At 39.3% G+C, this 16,579-nt stretch overlaps 1 protein-coding gene across 1 annotated transcript in view; it reads right to left on the bottom strand.

Annotated features, from left to right (window-relative positions):
* LOC143410717 (integrin beta-6-like) overlaps nucleotides 1–16,579 on the bottom strand; it is a 49,679-nt gene that overhangs the window by 3,969 nt on the left and 29,131 nt on the right. Inside the window, exons 5-8 of the mRNA XM_076871486.1 lie at nucleotides 13,650–13,872; nucleotides 11,133–11,288; nucleotides 10,086–10,113; nucleotides 1,899–2,099 (exon numbers count right to left, since the gene is read on the bottom strand). Coding sequence (XP_076727601.1) covers nucleotides 1,899–2,099; nucleotides 10,086–10,113; nucleotides 11,133–11,288; nucleotides 13,650–13,872 — 608 coding nt within the window. The remainder of the gene's footprint in view (nucleotides 1–1,898; nucleotides 2,100–10,085; nucleotides 10,114–11,132; nucleotides 11,289–13,649; nucleotides 13,873–16,579) is intronic.

The following is a 16,579-nucleotide window of genomic DNA, read 5'->3' as shown; positions in this document are numbered from 1 at the left end:
TGTTATTTCCAGGAGGATCAACAAAAGGTTGTGTTTGGAAGAACAACTAATGATTAGGGTTCCACCTGCAGCTAGGTTTGGGAAGCCCCTTAATCGTTCTCAGCTTCAGTTTACATATCTTCAAAATGGGGACACCAAGACTACTTTACAGGGCTGATAGTTGTCCAACTATTTGCTGCTATTGCTCTTTGTGCTGACTTATCCACATTGTTTTGCCTGCTCACCCTTCTGACCATTGCCAGGCATTTACTTGGCAGTTGGTGAAAGTTAAGATTGATATCTGTGGCCATTGTATCAGGCAAAGTTAACTATCCCACAACTTTGGCCTCATTATCACTATGTTCTAAGTCACCAAGATAAACCATCAGGTCACGTTTTACATTCTTAGGGATGGATCAATTATTCCATAGTTTACTTTCCTGAAGGGTTTTGTTCAGTTGTGAAAAATCCATACATATGCCAAGAGGAAAGTTATTTAACAAACCTCCAAAGACCCATTACCAGATCCAACAGTTATCAAGATTTTGCCCAAACTACTTTTACTATCTCTCCCTCCCACCCTCTGTTTAGGCTGAATTATTTCAAAACAGATCCCAGCCTTCATTTCTTTTCGCCCTTGTATACTTCAGTTTGCATCTCTAAAAAGGATGGATATTTTCTAGTAAAGACATCATGCCTAATGGTATTTGATCAAGTTAAGCATATTTCCTTGCTATTATTCTAATATCTAGTGTTATTTATCTTTTTCCCAGTTGTTTTAAAATACATATTTTATAGTTGGACTGTGCAAATTAGGATCCAAAGAAGATCCATACATCACATTTGGTTATTGTATCCAAAGGCATTTTTAATGGGAAGATAAAGTAGATAAAAATTTTCATTGTCCTTGGTTGTGCATCATATATTATGATTAGTTTAAAATATAACTGCCTAATATATAGATATCCCTTATTGAGATAAAATTATGCAAAAGGGAAAATTCTGTTTGCTTTAGAAATTGAAAATATTGTATAGGCTCAGAGAAAACAGCGTTAGCATCAATTTATTTGGGCAGATGAGCCCAAAGGAGCATTGTGTTTGCCTGTATTTCTCCAGTGATGTCACTGTTTTGAGACTCAGCAATGTAAGATAATTGCTATTAGATAGCTAGACACACCATTAGAGATAGAGAGATTAAATTAAAACCATGAAATTGTTTCTAGGGGTCTCTAGAAATGTAATTATCCTCCTGTGGAATAGAAACACATAAAATTGTAGTCCTGTTTTCTGTTTGCCTGTTGTGAAGAGAAGACACAAATTATGCCCATTGAGTACATATATTTGAAGGTTGATACTTTTTTTTCAGGTAGCTGTTTAAAATTTATGTTATTCAGAAAAACTGCCTGGTGTTTAAAAAGTCTTCTCAACTTTGCTTTGTAACCAATTATATGAGTAACAAGTATTTCCGTGAAAATTGGCATGAACTGTCAGACTATTCACTGACATTATTCCATTAGCTATAGCATAACTAATTCATGGAAATATGTAGATCCAGCACCCATGTGTTATTAAATGGAGCCCAAGGGATCCTCCTGGTGGTGAAGAGGCACTGAATAGAATATACCTCCATGATGTCCCTAATTTGCTGTATGAGGAATTTCACAGGACTCTTCTGAGTGGTGGAGATACCCACTGCACTGAGAAGCAATGCATGTCATGAGGGACACTTGTGGCCAGATAATGGATTAAGAGGTTTGCTCCCAAAGCAGAATAGAAACCAAAACTATTGGGATTGTGACAAGGGCAGTAGGGAAAAATGTGACACCTAAACTCTTTTTTAGACAGAAGAAAGTGGAGTCCCTCTCCCATCCTTTCTGCCTGGACCACTGCACCAAGAGTAGCCCTGAGTTTCGACATACCATTTGCCACTTGTCCTTTGATCGTTCTGCTTCAAATTTGGCAACTTCTTTGTGATCATAAAATGACACCAGCAGCTTCCAAATGCACAGGAGGACAACTCCAATGGGAAGAATAGCCAGTGAAACCCCCAACATGATCATAGGAATGTTTGGAGGTTTTGGACAGTCTGTGGAAACAAATGAAATTATAATAAGAAGCAGCTGGCACTATCAATGTTTTGATGTAGAAAAGCTTTGTTGTGGTTGTTGTTGTGATGGGGATTGAACTCAGGGCCTTGAACACTTGAACATACTAGGCAATCACTCTACCACTGAGCTCAGTCCCCAAATCATGGAAAGACATTTTTTCACTGGGTTTTCCTTTCATACATTTCTTACAATAGAGGGCAAATATTGACACCTTTTTGGTCTTGCTGAAATTTTAAAAAGCAAGTTATTTGTTGAAGGATAACTCTCTATTTCTTTAAAGAAGAGCAAACGACAAAAGAAAGTGTTTGGTCATTCAAAGTAAATAAATATAAAGTGGGTTTTTTTTGGTGTGTGTGTGTGTGTGTGTGTGTGTGTGTGTGTGTGTGTGTGTGTTGCTGGGGATTGAATCCAGAGCCTTATGCATGCGAGACAAGCACTCTACCAACTGAGCTATATCGCCAGCCCCAGTATACAGTTTTTTATGCTCTTGGATTCTGCATGTTCAAGATTCAACCAACTATGGATTGAAAATACTGGGGAAAATTTGTGTCTGTTTTGAACATAAAAGGGCTTTTCTTCCTTGCTACTATGCCCTAAGCATTGTAACAACAACAAAAAAAAATGGGTAGAATTTACATTGTATTAAGTACTATACGTAATCAAGGATGATTTAAAGCATATGGGAAGATGTGCTTAGGTTATATGCAAATATTATCCCATTTTACATAAGAGGGCTTACACACCTGCAGATTTTAGTATCTGCAAGGGATCTGGAACCAATCACCTTGCAGGTACCAAGGAGGACCATATACTTGATGGCTGACTTGAAAAGAGCTAATTAGAATCCAGAAGAGTGACAATTAGTGCATATAGAATATTTCAAGCACCATGAAAAAGAAACTATAGCCTAATCACTAAAGATGGTCTCTTCTGAGTACATGAAAAAGTAGAAATGGAGTGTGTGTGTGTGTGTGTGTGTGTGTGTGTGTGTGTGTGTAATGCTTGCAGACACCTTTTCATCGATCTTCCTGAATTAAGAGCAGTCTAGGAGATCATATTATAAAATTATATAAAACCTATCCCCTGAAAGGTTACTATTTGCTGCGACTTCCTTTTTTTACAGATAGAAGACATGGCTTTCTTGTTGTTGTTTGGTTGTGCTTCTAAAGTAATGCTCTGCTTTCCTGGAAAGTTTCTGGCCTACAGTGGGGAGGGTTGGGTTTGATTCCCATCTGATGAACAGCAGCTGTGAGAATCAAGTCATGTTCTTCGATCTCATCTGCAAAACAAAGCTCACTGTTCCCTCAACTTTCCTGATGATGGTAATAAGCTGAAGTGCTCATGTTTATTAAACCTACAACTTCCTAGGCTCTTCGCCTGAGATTTTGATTCAATGGGTCTTGGATGAGGCCACAGACTTTTTTTTTTTTATTAAGGGTGTTCCTAATGATTTTTATCCTCAGGGAAGTTAGAGAAATTAGATGTTCTGTATGGTCCTCTCAACTTGAAGAGTTCATGAAATGTTATTTTGACTCTATTGAGAGTATTAATATAATTTTGCAATTATCCAGTACCTCCCTTCATTGACAGCAAAATGACTAATCATCCTTGCACTATGCCTAGGAGATGATACATTTCTTAATGAAATGTTATAATTAAGCTCTCCTTTTGCTTTCATGGAAAAAAATACCATATAAAAATGATCATTAAATATCTGCAACCCTCTGCAAGAAGAGAGACAAAATCCATGGTATCTGGGGGAGGAAGCTATTCATGTTTAGTTTATCCTAACTCTTATTGCTCTTTGATAAGGAGAATTATACACATAGAGGAGAGTTTCATGTATATATAACTGGCCATGCTGCTTTTCAGGTGGGCTCTATAACTGATCTGAATCAAAAGGGGCCTAATGATGCATGCCTGGCCTTTTGTTCTTTGTAGAAACCATATAAGAAGATAGGGAAGAAATAACAAAAGTTGCTAATGACATAGCTACTACAGAACAAAGATCTAAAGACCCTGTTCTGGTCTCTAATAGGTTAGCTCAGTTCCTGAAAAGAAAGCAAAAGGGCTTATATCAATGAAAAATATAACCCATATTGCTATAGTTTGGTTAAGAAATGGGTTAGAGTGGGGCATTGTGCATTGCCTCTCAAAGCAGGATGAAGCTTGCTAAGACAGAAAGTAAATTAGGAGGACTCCCCAGAAGGGAATAAAGTGGGAAGAGGAATGACTTAGCAGAGATAATTATTTTAAGAACTTAAATCCACTGGACACTGTGTATTTCTCAAAGATTTTGGTTCAAGTATCAAAGCAAATATTACAGAACAGAGATCTTCACTTTTTATACTTTCTTTGACATTTCTCTTGATACTCAGACTGAAGTTAGATTTCTGGGTGGGAGTGAGAGTCACCTCCATCACTGTGTGATGTTTCCTATAGAGTCCAGGTCGATGCTGCACCTAATTCTAGGGTGCTGAGTGTTCAATGCTGTTGCTTGGACTAATCTGATAACACATGTGACTATTGAGCACTCGGAATATGGCTTTTCCAAGTTAAGTTGTGCTATTGGTGTAAAATAAACACTGATTTTGAACACATATTCTGAAAACATGTAAAATTTCTCATTAATAATTTTTATATTGATTTCATGTTGAAGTGCTAGTATTTGGATAAAAGCAAATTTTATTTCATGTGTCTTTTACTTTTTCATGTGGTTACTGAAATTTTTTAAATTATATATATGGTTCTGAAAACATTTAGGTTGGATATGCTGATCTAACATTTTTTGTGATTCACATGTTTGTTATGATCATACAGCCAGTGGGAGGCAGTATAGTACAGTGGTTAAGAGCACGGGCTCCAAGCCAAACAGTTGGAACTCCTCAACCAGCTCTGGTGCTTAATTAGTGCAAGATGCAGCAAATTATTTATGTCTCTATGCCTCAGTTTCCTTGTCTATACAACAAAAGTACCTGCCTTGTACGGTGAATGTAGTTTATACATATTAAGTGAATTAATACATGTAAAATATATGGAATGACAGCTTGCATTTGGTATTGGTAAGGGCTCCATAAGCTAGAGTTGCTCTTATATTACTAGTAGTAGTACTGATGTTATAGCAAATGCAGTCTTCTCCCTTTTCTTCCTCTAAACCACAAGGATCTGGATCCTCCACGCTGGAACCTACAGGTTCAACATCAGCAGTAGTTGGCACCTTCTAGCAAGGAAAGCTCTTCCACTCTCATTCCTTGTCTGTGATGTGCTTTTAGGCTCTGAAAATTTCTACAGAGGTAAGAAGATGAAGAAGTTCTGCCTGTGTCCACAAAAGTTCTGGTGGGGCCTCACTGGCTCCTTTTTCCCATTTGCTTGGAAAATGTGGGAAGCATTAACCTCCCTTCCCCTTCCTAGGTGCTCATTTTGTCTCTTTTCTATCCAGACTTCCAATTGTCCTTCCAGATTTTCAGGTCTGAAAGCTGTGGGAAGGGAGGGACTTCTGACTTCCGGGGTGGGCTCTGCCCTCAGGGCGTCTGTAAGCACCAGGCCTACCCAGGAAATAGGGCTTGTGTGAAGGAAGAGGCATCATTAGAGCCATCAGGGGACTCGTGTGATGCCTCAGGAAGATAATTTTTCCCCTTCACTTTCCCCACTACAAAAGCACAGAGATAAATTCAATACTATAATAAAATGCATCAGGGCATCTGTGTGTGCTCTGAAGGATGGCGTGTTGATGTGCCACTCATATTGTGTCGAAGAATAAAAGAATAGCCGACAGTTTTGTAATGAGGAAGCATTTATCAGCCGAAGGCATGTTTCTCTCTCTCTCTCTCTCTCTCTCTCTCTCTCACACACACACACACACACACACACACACACACACACGCACAACACATCAAACCAGTATGATACAAAACCTTTGAATTAAAAACAGGGTCAGGGCCTGGGGATGTGGCTTGGGCGGTGGCACGCTCGCCTGGCATGTGTGCGGCCTGGGTTCGATCCTCGGCACCACATACGAACGGAGATGTTGTGCCTGCCGAAAAACTGAAAAAGAAATAGATATTAAAAAGAAAGAAGGTTCTCTCTCACTCTCTCTGTCTCTCCACTCTCTCTTTGAAAAAAAAAAAACAGGGTCAGGGCCAGTTCTGGAAATTTATTTTTGGGGATGTGTGTTTCCAATAGAATTTATATCACACAGGATGGCTTTGATTTCAAGATAACCGCTAAAGCCACTGTCACAGTCACAAACAGAAGGTTAGGGGTGTAATTGGAGAATTTGACTTTATGAAATAGATAATGAGGAAGCAGGGTTTTTGTATTAGAAAATAATTCATCCTTGTTCAGCAGGATTCACCTTAAGTCTCCTTAACTGAATGATGCAAGCTGCATGTTGTGTATGCATTTCAAGGAAGGTGATTTACACGGGATTTTTCAAGAGCAAGTCTCCAGGAGCATTCTGCCTACCTGAGCTTCAAAATCAAGTTCACACTCATCCTCTCAAATGGTGCTGACTTCTCTCTCTCCCTTCCCCTCAGCTCAGCAATGTAGTATTTTTCTGATCATGTTTTCTTGATCGCATTGTGATGTGTTGAACTTACTTTCTGGTTATGATTGCATTGTTTTGGTTATTAGGCTCTTAAGTGATACCAATTTGACCTTGGTTTCACATTCAGGACTAACTTAAATTCTGTCAGCACATTGAAGAGCAAGCACAGACAGCAAACGAACCTCTGTTTTATTGCCTGGCCTGCTGCTGAGACCTGGACCAGAACTCAGGCTCTGGGATTTTTTGTGGGGAAGAAGAGGTTGTGGACGAAGTCTGATGAGGTCTGATTTAATGCAGCTGTCACCTGCAAGGCAGGTGCCCACAGCTGTCTTGGGAATAGAATGGCCCTGATTATGGTAATGAGGGGGCTATATGTTCCTCTTTGCTGAGAGCATCTGGGAGGATGTCTAGATTACATTGCTGCACAGTCCAAATGGATACTGATACTTTTAAAGGGGCCTTCTTTACAATGGTGTAGTCAAGCTTGCTGGCCAAGTATTGTCACAACAGTAAAAATAAATTAATATTAGGAAACAGAGACCGCAGTGTTAGGTAGCTCAGGGTCCAACAGGATAAGGGTAAACTAGAGACTTAAAGAAACCCAGAATGACAGTATATTGTATCACAACAGATATTGAAAATAAAGTAAAAGGCTAATCTTCAATCTGTTTATTACAAATTTTAGTGGTTCAGCTCCTCTGCCAAGATGTAGCCTTTTCTGAATTAAAAATAAAAAAAAACAACAACAAACCCTAAAGTTGCCTTGTAGTTACCCTACCTTCTAAATCGGAGACTTTTCAATGATACTATTACAAACACTGTTTTTCAGAAACCTGAAGTAGAATGAACATTTGCTCTTAACCCAAACTTCTGGGACATATGGTTAGATATTAGTGTGTTTGACACAATGAGTCAGAATAATAAAATTGAGACCACTCCAAATAATCTTGGACACATTTATAACTTCTCTCATTAGCTTAAAAACAACAAGGTGTTAATGAAACAGAATCTGCCTGTGTTTCCCTGCTCCTTACAAAGAAAAATAATAGCCCATTGGGGTACAAAAGTGCTACAGCTATGGAAAGATAGAAATATAGGTCATTGTTTGTTGTCTTTCCATGTAATTTGTAAGGTAAGAATGTGGCAAAGTCTGTGAGAAGTGTGCCTTGTATTATTCATGAAAACAGGACTGGTAAACATTTAGCATTATAATTAAGATTTTAGACAAGAGAATGAAGAGAATAAACTGTTTTTGAACTCATTTAAAACATTATTTACATAGGAATATGAAGAAATCTAATTATAAACCATTCTAGATTGGTCATTTCCAAATGTTTATGACTGTCTAAATCACCTGGGGTTTTTGAAAAGATGGATTCTGAGGACTTGCCCCGCCCCCAAGGTGGGGGGTATGCACAGGGCTGCATGTGAAGGGCTGGTATACACATGGGCACTTGGATTTTGAGTGTGTGGTTTAATAAGCAGTTTAATGAGATGATTCTGATTAGAAGGTTTGGGAACCTCTGGGCAACATGTGATTAGTGAAATCTGTCATTTCATGTGTTTGATTGCAAATGAAACTGCATATACAATTCATACTTCGATCACTTTGAGGGTCTTCACCCACAGCTGCCTACCTCATCCCTCCAATCACCTGGGATTCCTAAAGTCTCCAGGAATGTGATTTTTCTTAGTGCCATGTTGTCTTCCTTCCCTCTGTGCCCTGGCCATGCGGGCCGATCCTGCTCCCTTGAATACACTTAATGAAACATTCTGTTCTCAGGTAGGAAATGTGTGGGATGGCTTATCATACCCATTTCAGTAATATTAATCCTACTTTTTAATTTTCTTTTAAATAGCTGCACTGAAGCACAGGGTGGCTTACTTTCCTTGAACAGGATTACATCAGTTTTAATGGAACTGCCAGTATGACCTTTGAGTCACAACTCCCATCTTGCTTTAATTACTTCACCACTCCTTTTCCTAACTGTTATGGCTCTAGACATAGCCTTATTTGTAGTGTTTGGGTATTGAGAAAGTATTATCAAATGTGCAATGAAAGATTTGCATAATTAGCTGTTAAGGTTTTCTTTTGTTGTTCATAAAAAATGGCCCTTTCTTTTTTACTCTCCTTTGTGAGTGCCCACATGGCTGCTCTAGAATAATACAGTGAAAATGTGATCTCCTGGTGGCCCAAGGAAATCATTCTCAGAGAAGGAAGAAATGTGAGAATGGGAATGATGAGGTTGGGGCTAGAAGGTCCAGGAAGGATGTGGAAATGGAAACTGTCTGTACCACTGAGGCAAGACAACCACGTGCTTTAAGCCCTCAGTTTAGGAATCAATTAGCAATTCTCAGTGGAAACAGTTTCTCAAGGGAAAAAATGTGATTCTGTCGTCAAACATGTTTAGGAATCCCTCCCTTTGTCCCTCCTGGTGATTCACACACATATTTAATTTAATGTGCACAACAACTCTCAAAAGTCTGGCAAAAAAGGGAAAAAATAATTTCCCATCTCTAACATTTATATGACCATGGGTGCTTTTCTCCATTGAATGTTTTCAGAGCTAGTGTTCCAAGAAACATGGATATTGGGGTAAATTAACATGACTCAGTAAAAGGAAGAGTGAGATTAAATCACATGTTCTTAGATGTGCCTGCCCAAGTCACTGACAGCACAATTTAGGATCAATTCACACACTTAGTAAAGTTATGCTTATTTTATTTTATTCTCCATGTCCTAGTGGGGGAAAGATGGGTTGCTAAAAGTCCCTGTGAAAGAGCAAATATGATGTGATCCGTTCAACGAGGTGTGAGCAATAACAAAACTGGTTCATTCAAAACATGGCTTATAAAAAAGGCTCATTGGCAAAGTGGCTCTTAAATTTACAGTCTGACAAATACCTTTTTTTTCTCTCAAGTCCATCCAGATTAAATAGTATTAATAATCCAATTATTATTTTCAACCCCCAAGTTGGAAATACCTGAATCCCCCTCTCTTGAAGATAACTGGGCCAAATACACAAAAAGAATAATGTAAATATTCTAAATGCCTCTCAAGACTGGCCTTCCTCTGAAATCCAAGCATTTGACAATCTACTCAGAAAACTGTGTACTTAACATTGTAACGACCCTGTGGAAGCCATCACAATTTACATGTTTCTAAGGCTCTATCCCTTTTTCCTTCAGCACATTTGATTTCCCATGTTGCTAGTGAATTCAGTTCTTGTCATTTGTAGGCATTTTCTGCAATTTTTTCTCATTTCTAAGAGACATCTGGTAAATATTTCCACTGTTTGCTGTGAAATGAACCTAGAAGGAAATGCTGAGACTCAGTACTAGTTACTAATGTGGACAGCCCACAAATGCTGCTTCGCTCAGTGCTTTAATGTTCTTAACTTTGGTATTTGTTTAAGTTACACACCATTGTGTCCCATTTACTGCTATTTGGCATGTTTATCTTTGGTCACCAGAAAAGCACTGATGAGGGGTCTTATGAGCACTAATCACATCCCTGCACATAGGGTAATTCAACTGTGCAGTCAGAACTCTCAATTTTGAGACAAGGCAAGTAATTTTCAAAAGAATATAAATGTCATTATATTATTCCATTTTGAAAATGAACTAATTTCCGTATTCTAATTCCATCTATTCAAAATACATATCCTACAGTGTCATAAATTATTGTCTTGATTATTTCCCTTCACCTGAGATAGATCTTGGTCACATTGCTATTGCATGCAGAGTAGCAATTCTACCTGAGCAGCATGAAAATGCAGGGTTGTGATGATACAAAACCAAATTCTCCTAGATTGTCCCTTTATGCAGAATCAGTCATCTTCTTTGTTTTAAAGTCCACAAATTATTTTTTAAAATGGCCTTCCTAGCTAAAATGCAACTGATTGAAATATTTGCCATTATGAAGAATCTTATTGTAACTGTATTTAAAATAACAGATGAAAGCAAGAGTACAATTTGCTTAGCAGTTACAGATGACAGGAACTTCTGAATTTTGGGGGTGGGGAAAAGGAAATTAAGGGTGTACCATATGTGGGGGAGGGGAAGTGAATGCTTTTGAGAGGAGGAGGAAAAATGGCCATTGACCAGAACCTGCCCAGCATTTGGGAGCTACAATCAGGAAAACCATTTTACTGCTGCCTTTATCTTATCTTGAAATAAGGCAATCAGATGATTGAGGGCAATTTACAGTTTGGGGGCTTAACATTTGGTCATTTCTTCAACTTTCTTTCTTTCTAGTTTGGAAAATTCTTTCTGGAAATTCTCCACAATGGCATTTGTTAAGCAGAGGTGAAATGCTGACACTCTTGCCGATAGAGCTGAAGTCCAATAAAACAGCCATGACTTTAAATTGAGATTTTAAATCCCAAGCCACGGAGTTTTCAGCCTTATAGAATGCACTCACTTTTAAACAAAGAATTGAAGTGATCTAATGCCCTGGTACAAATGGGGTCAGGCCAGAAAGTCTCTTGATTTATAGCATTTCTGTCTCTGGAGAACCACGCAAAGGAAATGAAAGCCATTTAAGACAAGCAGCACCTTCCTCCTCACTGATAGTTGTGCCCGCTAGTTTGCATTTGTCCACACAATCTTCTTGGGCCTTGGGATCTGCAGACAGGTGGCACTCGATGTAGCTCCTGCAGACAGAAAGAATTAACGGAGTTTATCAGTTCATGTTGGTGGAAATAGATGTGTAGCTAGAATATTGCTTTATGCTCTGGTTGTAGATTATGCTACAAGAGTATCTTTCTAATGACACTGGCCTTTTGTCACTTTTGGAAAGATAGTTAGGCAATATCCAAGAGGATGCTGAATTATTCTGAATTCCACCCAGTAATCAATGTTCCCTGAGCCATCCCTGATAATTGCTGCTATACTCAATTTTCTGTAGCGATTGCTTCTTATTGATATTTGATTTAGCTATATTTTCATTTTACTTTTTCCAGGGAAAGCTTACATTTATAAATATGATTAGAGACTAGGCAAAGTTCTGAATTTAATCTATATCTTAACCAGAATCCCAAGAATGATTCGTAGTCTTCATATATGCCACATATGATTATTTTAATAATTCTCTCTTCTGTTATGCTTTTAAATAAATTCAAGCGTCGATAGGAGCATTTTTAAAAGCTTAGGATTAAGTCTGGATCCTCATTAATTCAAGCTTTTTAATAAAAGATTGCATTAATTTACAGAAAAGTGTATTTGCAAGGACATAAGGAAATTAAGCTACCTTAAAGATGTCTAGGGAACAAAGTAAAATTAGACCCTGAATTAATCTTGTGCTGCAAATCATTTTGCAAATAGATGGTGCTTGGAGTAATCCAAAACAACAAAAGCCTTCTCACCGTGGGGATACATGGCGCTGCATCCTTCCCCCCAGACATGGAAATGTGCACTCTTATAAGTGCTTGGTAAGCTCAGCTGAAGCTGCATCTCCTAAAACCAAACCTTCCTAACATTAGTCTAGAGAGTTCCCTTGTAGTGGGGGGACTAGAATTCCTCTACAGAAAAACTTAGGAGTGGTAACGTATTTGGAGTGGGGCTGTAAATCTTGTTGTGAAGTCGCTTTTGCTCTGCAAGTGTATTGCATTTTCCTAGATTACGTATTTATTTGGAGTGGCTTGGTGGGGGTCTGGGGGAGATGGTGGAAGCCCTTAAAGTCTCCTTTGTGCATCTCACTGATGACTGCACCAGCTGGACCAATGCCCCTCCCCACTGCCAGCACCTTTTGTATCCCCTCCTGAAACTGGCAATCCAGACATCACCGTCATTACTTTATAAACCTCTATCTTGCCCACTGGTCTATCAGCACCTGTAAAGGTAGAAACTATAACTATTTCAGTCTTTCCTGCATGTCCCTGGCTTAACACCATTCTTGGCATACAGTAGGCACTTAATATCTACTAGACAAGCAAACACACACGGATAAATGGAAGAATAGACTCATCTAATGTAAACATCAAGATCACTCTGATTCCCAAATTGGAACTACTTGAGTATGAATTTCATATCTTCCAAGTCAGATTTAGGATTGAACCATGTTAACAGAGGAGATGAAATAGAAAAATAATGAAAGGAACACCACGAAGGGACACTTTACATTGGATCCTATTCAAATAATTCTGCTCATGCGCCCATGCTTTGGCACTTGTCTTAGATTTCCAGGGATACTGACAGAGAAGTTTTGACACCTAAACGGTGAGTTATCAATGAGTAAAAAATTGATTTTCTCACTCCATTTTCATTGGATATGCAAATGTCACCATTTTGGGGTATCAGAAGTAGTGACAACCAACCTCTTAAGAAATACCCTAACAGCCTTCTGGGAAACTTGCTTCAATTGACTGACAAATTTTGCCCCAATTCCATGAAGAAGGTAGTTGCTAACCAAAGAAACAGTTTTCTTACTGGAAAATAAGAAAATGTTCTTATAGTCTTAAAAAATACAATACACAATAGCTACCTACAATGACAAGGACAAAAAGGTGCCAAAGAGCATGGAGGCAGAATGGAAAGCTAAGATCTTTCTGGGCCTCTTTGCCTCCCTGATTCTGCTGATATGAAGAATCCCACAAGGTCAGGCTATGAACTTCTAGATAAGAAAGAAGCTTGTCTGTTTCCCCTGAAAAGGTACTGACTGCCTGTGGGTGTCAGCAGGATGCCTCCAGGGCTTTCCTTCTGTGTGGCTGGTATTGTAACTGACAGGCCATCAGATGTTATCAGTGTGGGACATCAGCTCCACTTCCCCCTGTTGTCTCAGGCAGAAATGTTAACTTTGTGATTCTGAATAATCAGGGCTGAGAAAGCCTCCAGGCAGAGACTGACTGTTGTTCCAGGCTGAGGATCACAGGGGCCCTGTGGGTTTTTGTTTCGATGGATGCCTGGAGACCAAACCCGGCAAAGACATTCTGAGGTCTGAGTTGATAAAATGTCTTTAGAACTTTGATTGTGAGGAACGTTTTCCACAAAGGGGACTAAAGCGATAGAGACATTACCGCTTTGAGTTACAGGGGTCACCGCAGGTAGGACATCGTTCACAGGTGGGACCCGAGGCTCCGGGGTTTGTGCAAACACACTTGCCGCAAATGCAGTCCCCACGCCCGCTGCACAGCACTCCGTCTTCAGAGACACACGAGTCCGTGCTGGTTGTGAAGTTATAGTATTCACCAGTCCAGCCGGTCCTGCACACGCACTCGCCACAGTCACAGTCTCCGTTATCTGTAAAACACGCATTCGGTTCTCTGCTACCCATGGTCAAAGCCATCTGTAGGCTTGCGGGGAAGGGCATCTTTTCTCTTTGCCTTTAAATACTAGCAAAAAGACTGAAGAACAAAATGAGAAAAAAGTGTGTGTGTGTGTGTGTGTGTGTGTGTGTGTGTGTGTAAGTGTAGACATTTTATTAATATGTTTTGCTAACTGCATATGCTTATTGATCTGGTCTCCTAACTGAAGATCCACTTGATTACCTGATGTTATAGAAGAGAGAATTAATAACCAGATGAAATGAGAGAATCCAGGCAAACCTATAGCAGCTACTTGGTGCACATATGTACATATGTATATATACTTAATTGTTATTTTGATTTTTTGCCTCTAATTAATATGACATAAGATGGAGATGCAAGACAGGTTTGAATGAATGCCCACCCTTCTACATCATCAAGCTGATTGATCATGAAAGCCTCATCTAAAAAAACAGAGGGAACAAATCTACTTCCAATGATTTTGGTAGGATGAGATACAGTGTGAATCTCCTACTTCTGCATTCACCAGTTAGCTGTCCCATGGGCATAGAATGAGAGTTGGACAAGTTCAATGTTTTATAACAAACTTTGAGCATATACTGTGTGCCAAAGGTTATATTACGCCTGAGGATAGAGAATCAAATAAGACAAAGTCATTGAATTTATAATTTAGTACAGGAGGCAGGCAAATAGATACTACTATTACTAAATACAAAACAGTGTATTGGATACAGGGCAAAAATTTCCCAATTAAACTGGAAATTTAGGAAAGTTTCCAAAGGAAGTGATACCTGGACTGAAGGAAGGTAGAAGATGAAAGAAGAGTTTTACCTACATTTCAGGCAAAGAAAAAGACAAATGCTGAAAGTGTAGAATCATGTGGCTTGCTTAACAACTGTAGCAGTCTCATATGGCAGGAGCCAACGCTGCTTGTAGGATGTGATAGAGGGAAGGATGGAAAGGTCAACAAAATACCAGAAGTCAGAGTGTGAGATGGCTGAGCACTACAGTAAGAGCTTTGATCCTGGAGGTTATGAAATTTTAAGAAGGGTAGAGCCCTGAACAGATCCACGTGTGTCTAGATATGTCCTGTCATCAGTAGAGAGTCAAACCAGGACAGAAAAACCATTTGAGAGGATTTCCATGAACAGTGGGCTGAACAACAATGATAGTGTCAGTGGGAAGAGTGAGGGCTGCTGTGCTCAGGGTAAGGTGCGAAGTTACCAGGATCCATGTAAGGAGAACCAAAGAGGAACGGCACCCTCCCCAGGTGATAAGGCTAGGAGCTAGTGAGTGATGTGGCTCTCCACTGACCTGGAAGGGAAGCCAGCTCATGGTCACTGCTGTGTCCCAACACCTGGCACATGGTAGTGCTTCATTATGGAATGAATAATTGGATCTAAAGCGGAAGAGGAGAAAGAGCTCTGGGTCTGTTGAGTTTGAGGGGCCTGTAGGACATCCTTAAAGGTGGCTGAATATGAGCCTGAAGTTTGGGGTTGGGCATCCATGAGGGAAAGGCAGTGGTAGAGGCCACTGTGAACCAGGTCATCTAGGGAGAGCAGGGAGAGTGAGAAAAGCTCTGGAGAGCATTGGCATTTAAAAGGCCATCAGAGGAGAGACTGAGGGAGCAGGAGCAAGGTGGCTGCAGAAGCCTGGGGCAGACACAATTCCAAGGAGGAGGCACGCGGAAACCAGCTGTGGACAAACGTCTCATCTAATCTTGCAAGTCCCTTATAGATCTGGCCACGTAAAAGTATATGAAATACTCTGAGATGATAAATGTGTTTAAGATAATGGTGTGTGTCCACTCCTTACATTTTGGGGTGCCTGCCATGCCCAGTATACTAAAATAGGCATTTGATGTTCCAAACAAATAACATTTATTTACAAAGTCTCCTAACTGATACTTTCTTAAGAAGTAAAAACTGTGCACTCAGGCATTTTGCCCCACAAGTTTTGATCTTCCAGCAAAACTTAGTATTACCTAAGATGGTGTCTAACAGTGTTTATAACAGTGCCTGGCCCAGCACTAAGCACTACATAAGTGCTAGTTATCAGCGTTATTCCTTAAAACTATCCAGTAGCAAGAACCTGTAAGCAAAAGTATTCATCAGTATTAAAACTCTTATACCTTTACTGAAAACTGTACAAAAAATAAAAATCACAAGTGAAACATGCTTCTACTTGTAAGAGGCACTGCCAAGTTCACCTTGGAGTAAGGGATCCTTGCAAACTTTGCTGTTGTAGCTGATTACTTTTCTCTCCTCATGATTGAGCCTAAGGGATTGAGAGTAGGTGAGTCCTCGGCTTAATCTCTGCCGAGTCAAAATCATACACACAAAAATAACAAAGATAACCACAAAGGTTTTGAAATTGGGTTCCTGGTGTGTGTGTGTGTGTGTGTTATATGTTTATACATGTATGTATATATATATATATATATATATATATATATATATATATATATATATATATATATATTATATGTATGTATGGCATTAGAGAAAATACTTCCTGCCATTGCTGCTGTAGGAACAGGTACATCCATATTCTATATGTATATGTGTGTGTGTGTGTGTGTGTGTGTGTGTGTGTGTGTGTATAGTATCTGTGTGTATGTTAACTTGTTCTTGCTCTCTCTCTCTGTCTCTACATATACTAAGGAGGGCACACTCCTCTAA

Source organism: Callospermophilus lateralis, chromosome 11 (genome assembly GCF_048772815.1).
Source record: "Callospermophilus lateralis isolate mCalLat2 chromosome 11, mCalLat2.hap1, whole genome shotgun sequence".
NCBI classification, from domain to species: domain Eukaryota; kingdom Metazoa; phylum Chordata; class Mammalia; order Rodentia; family Sciuridae; genus Callospermophilus; species Callospermophilus lateralis.
Note: the sequence above shows the minus strand (reverse complement) of the source record. Positions and strands in the feature narration are given on the sequence as shown.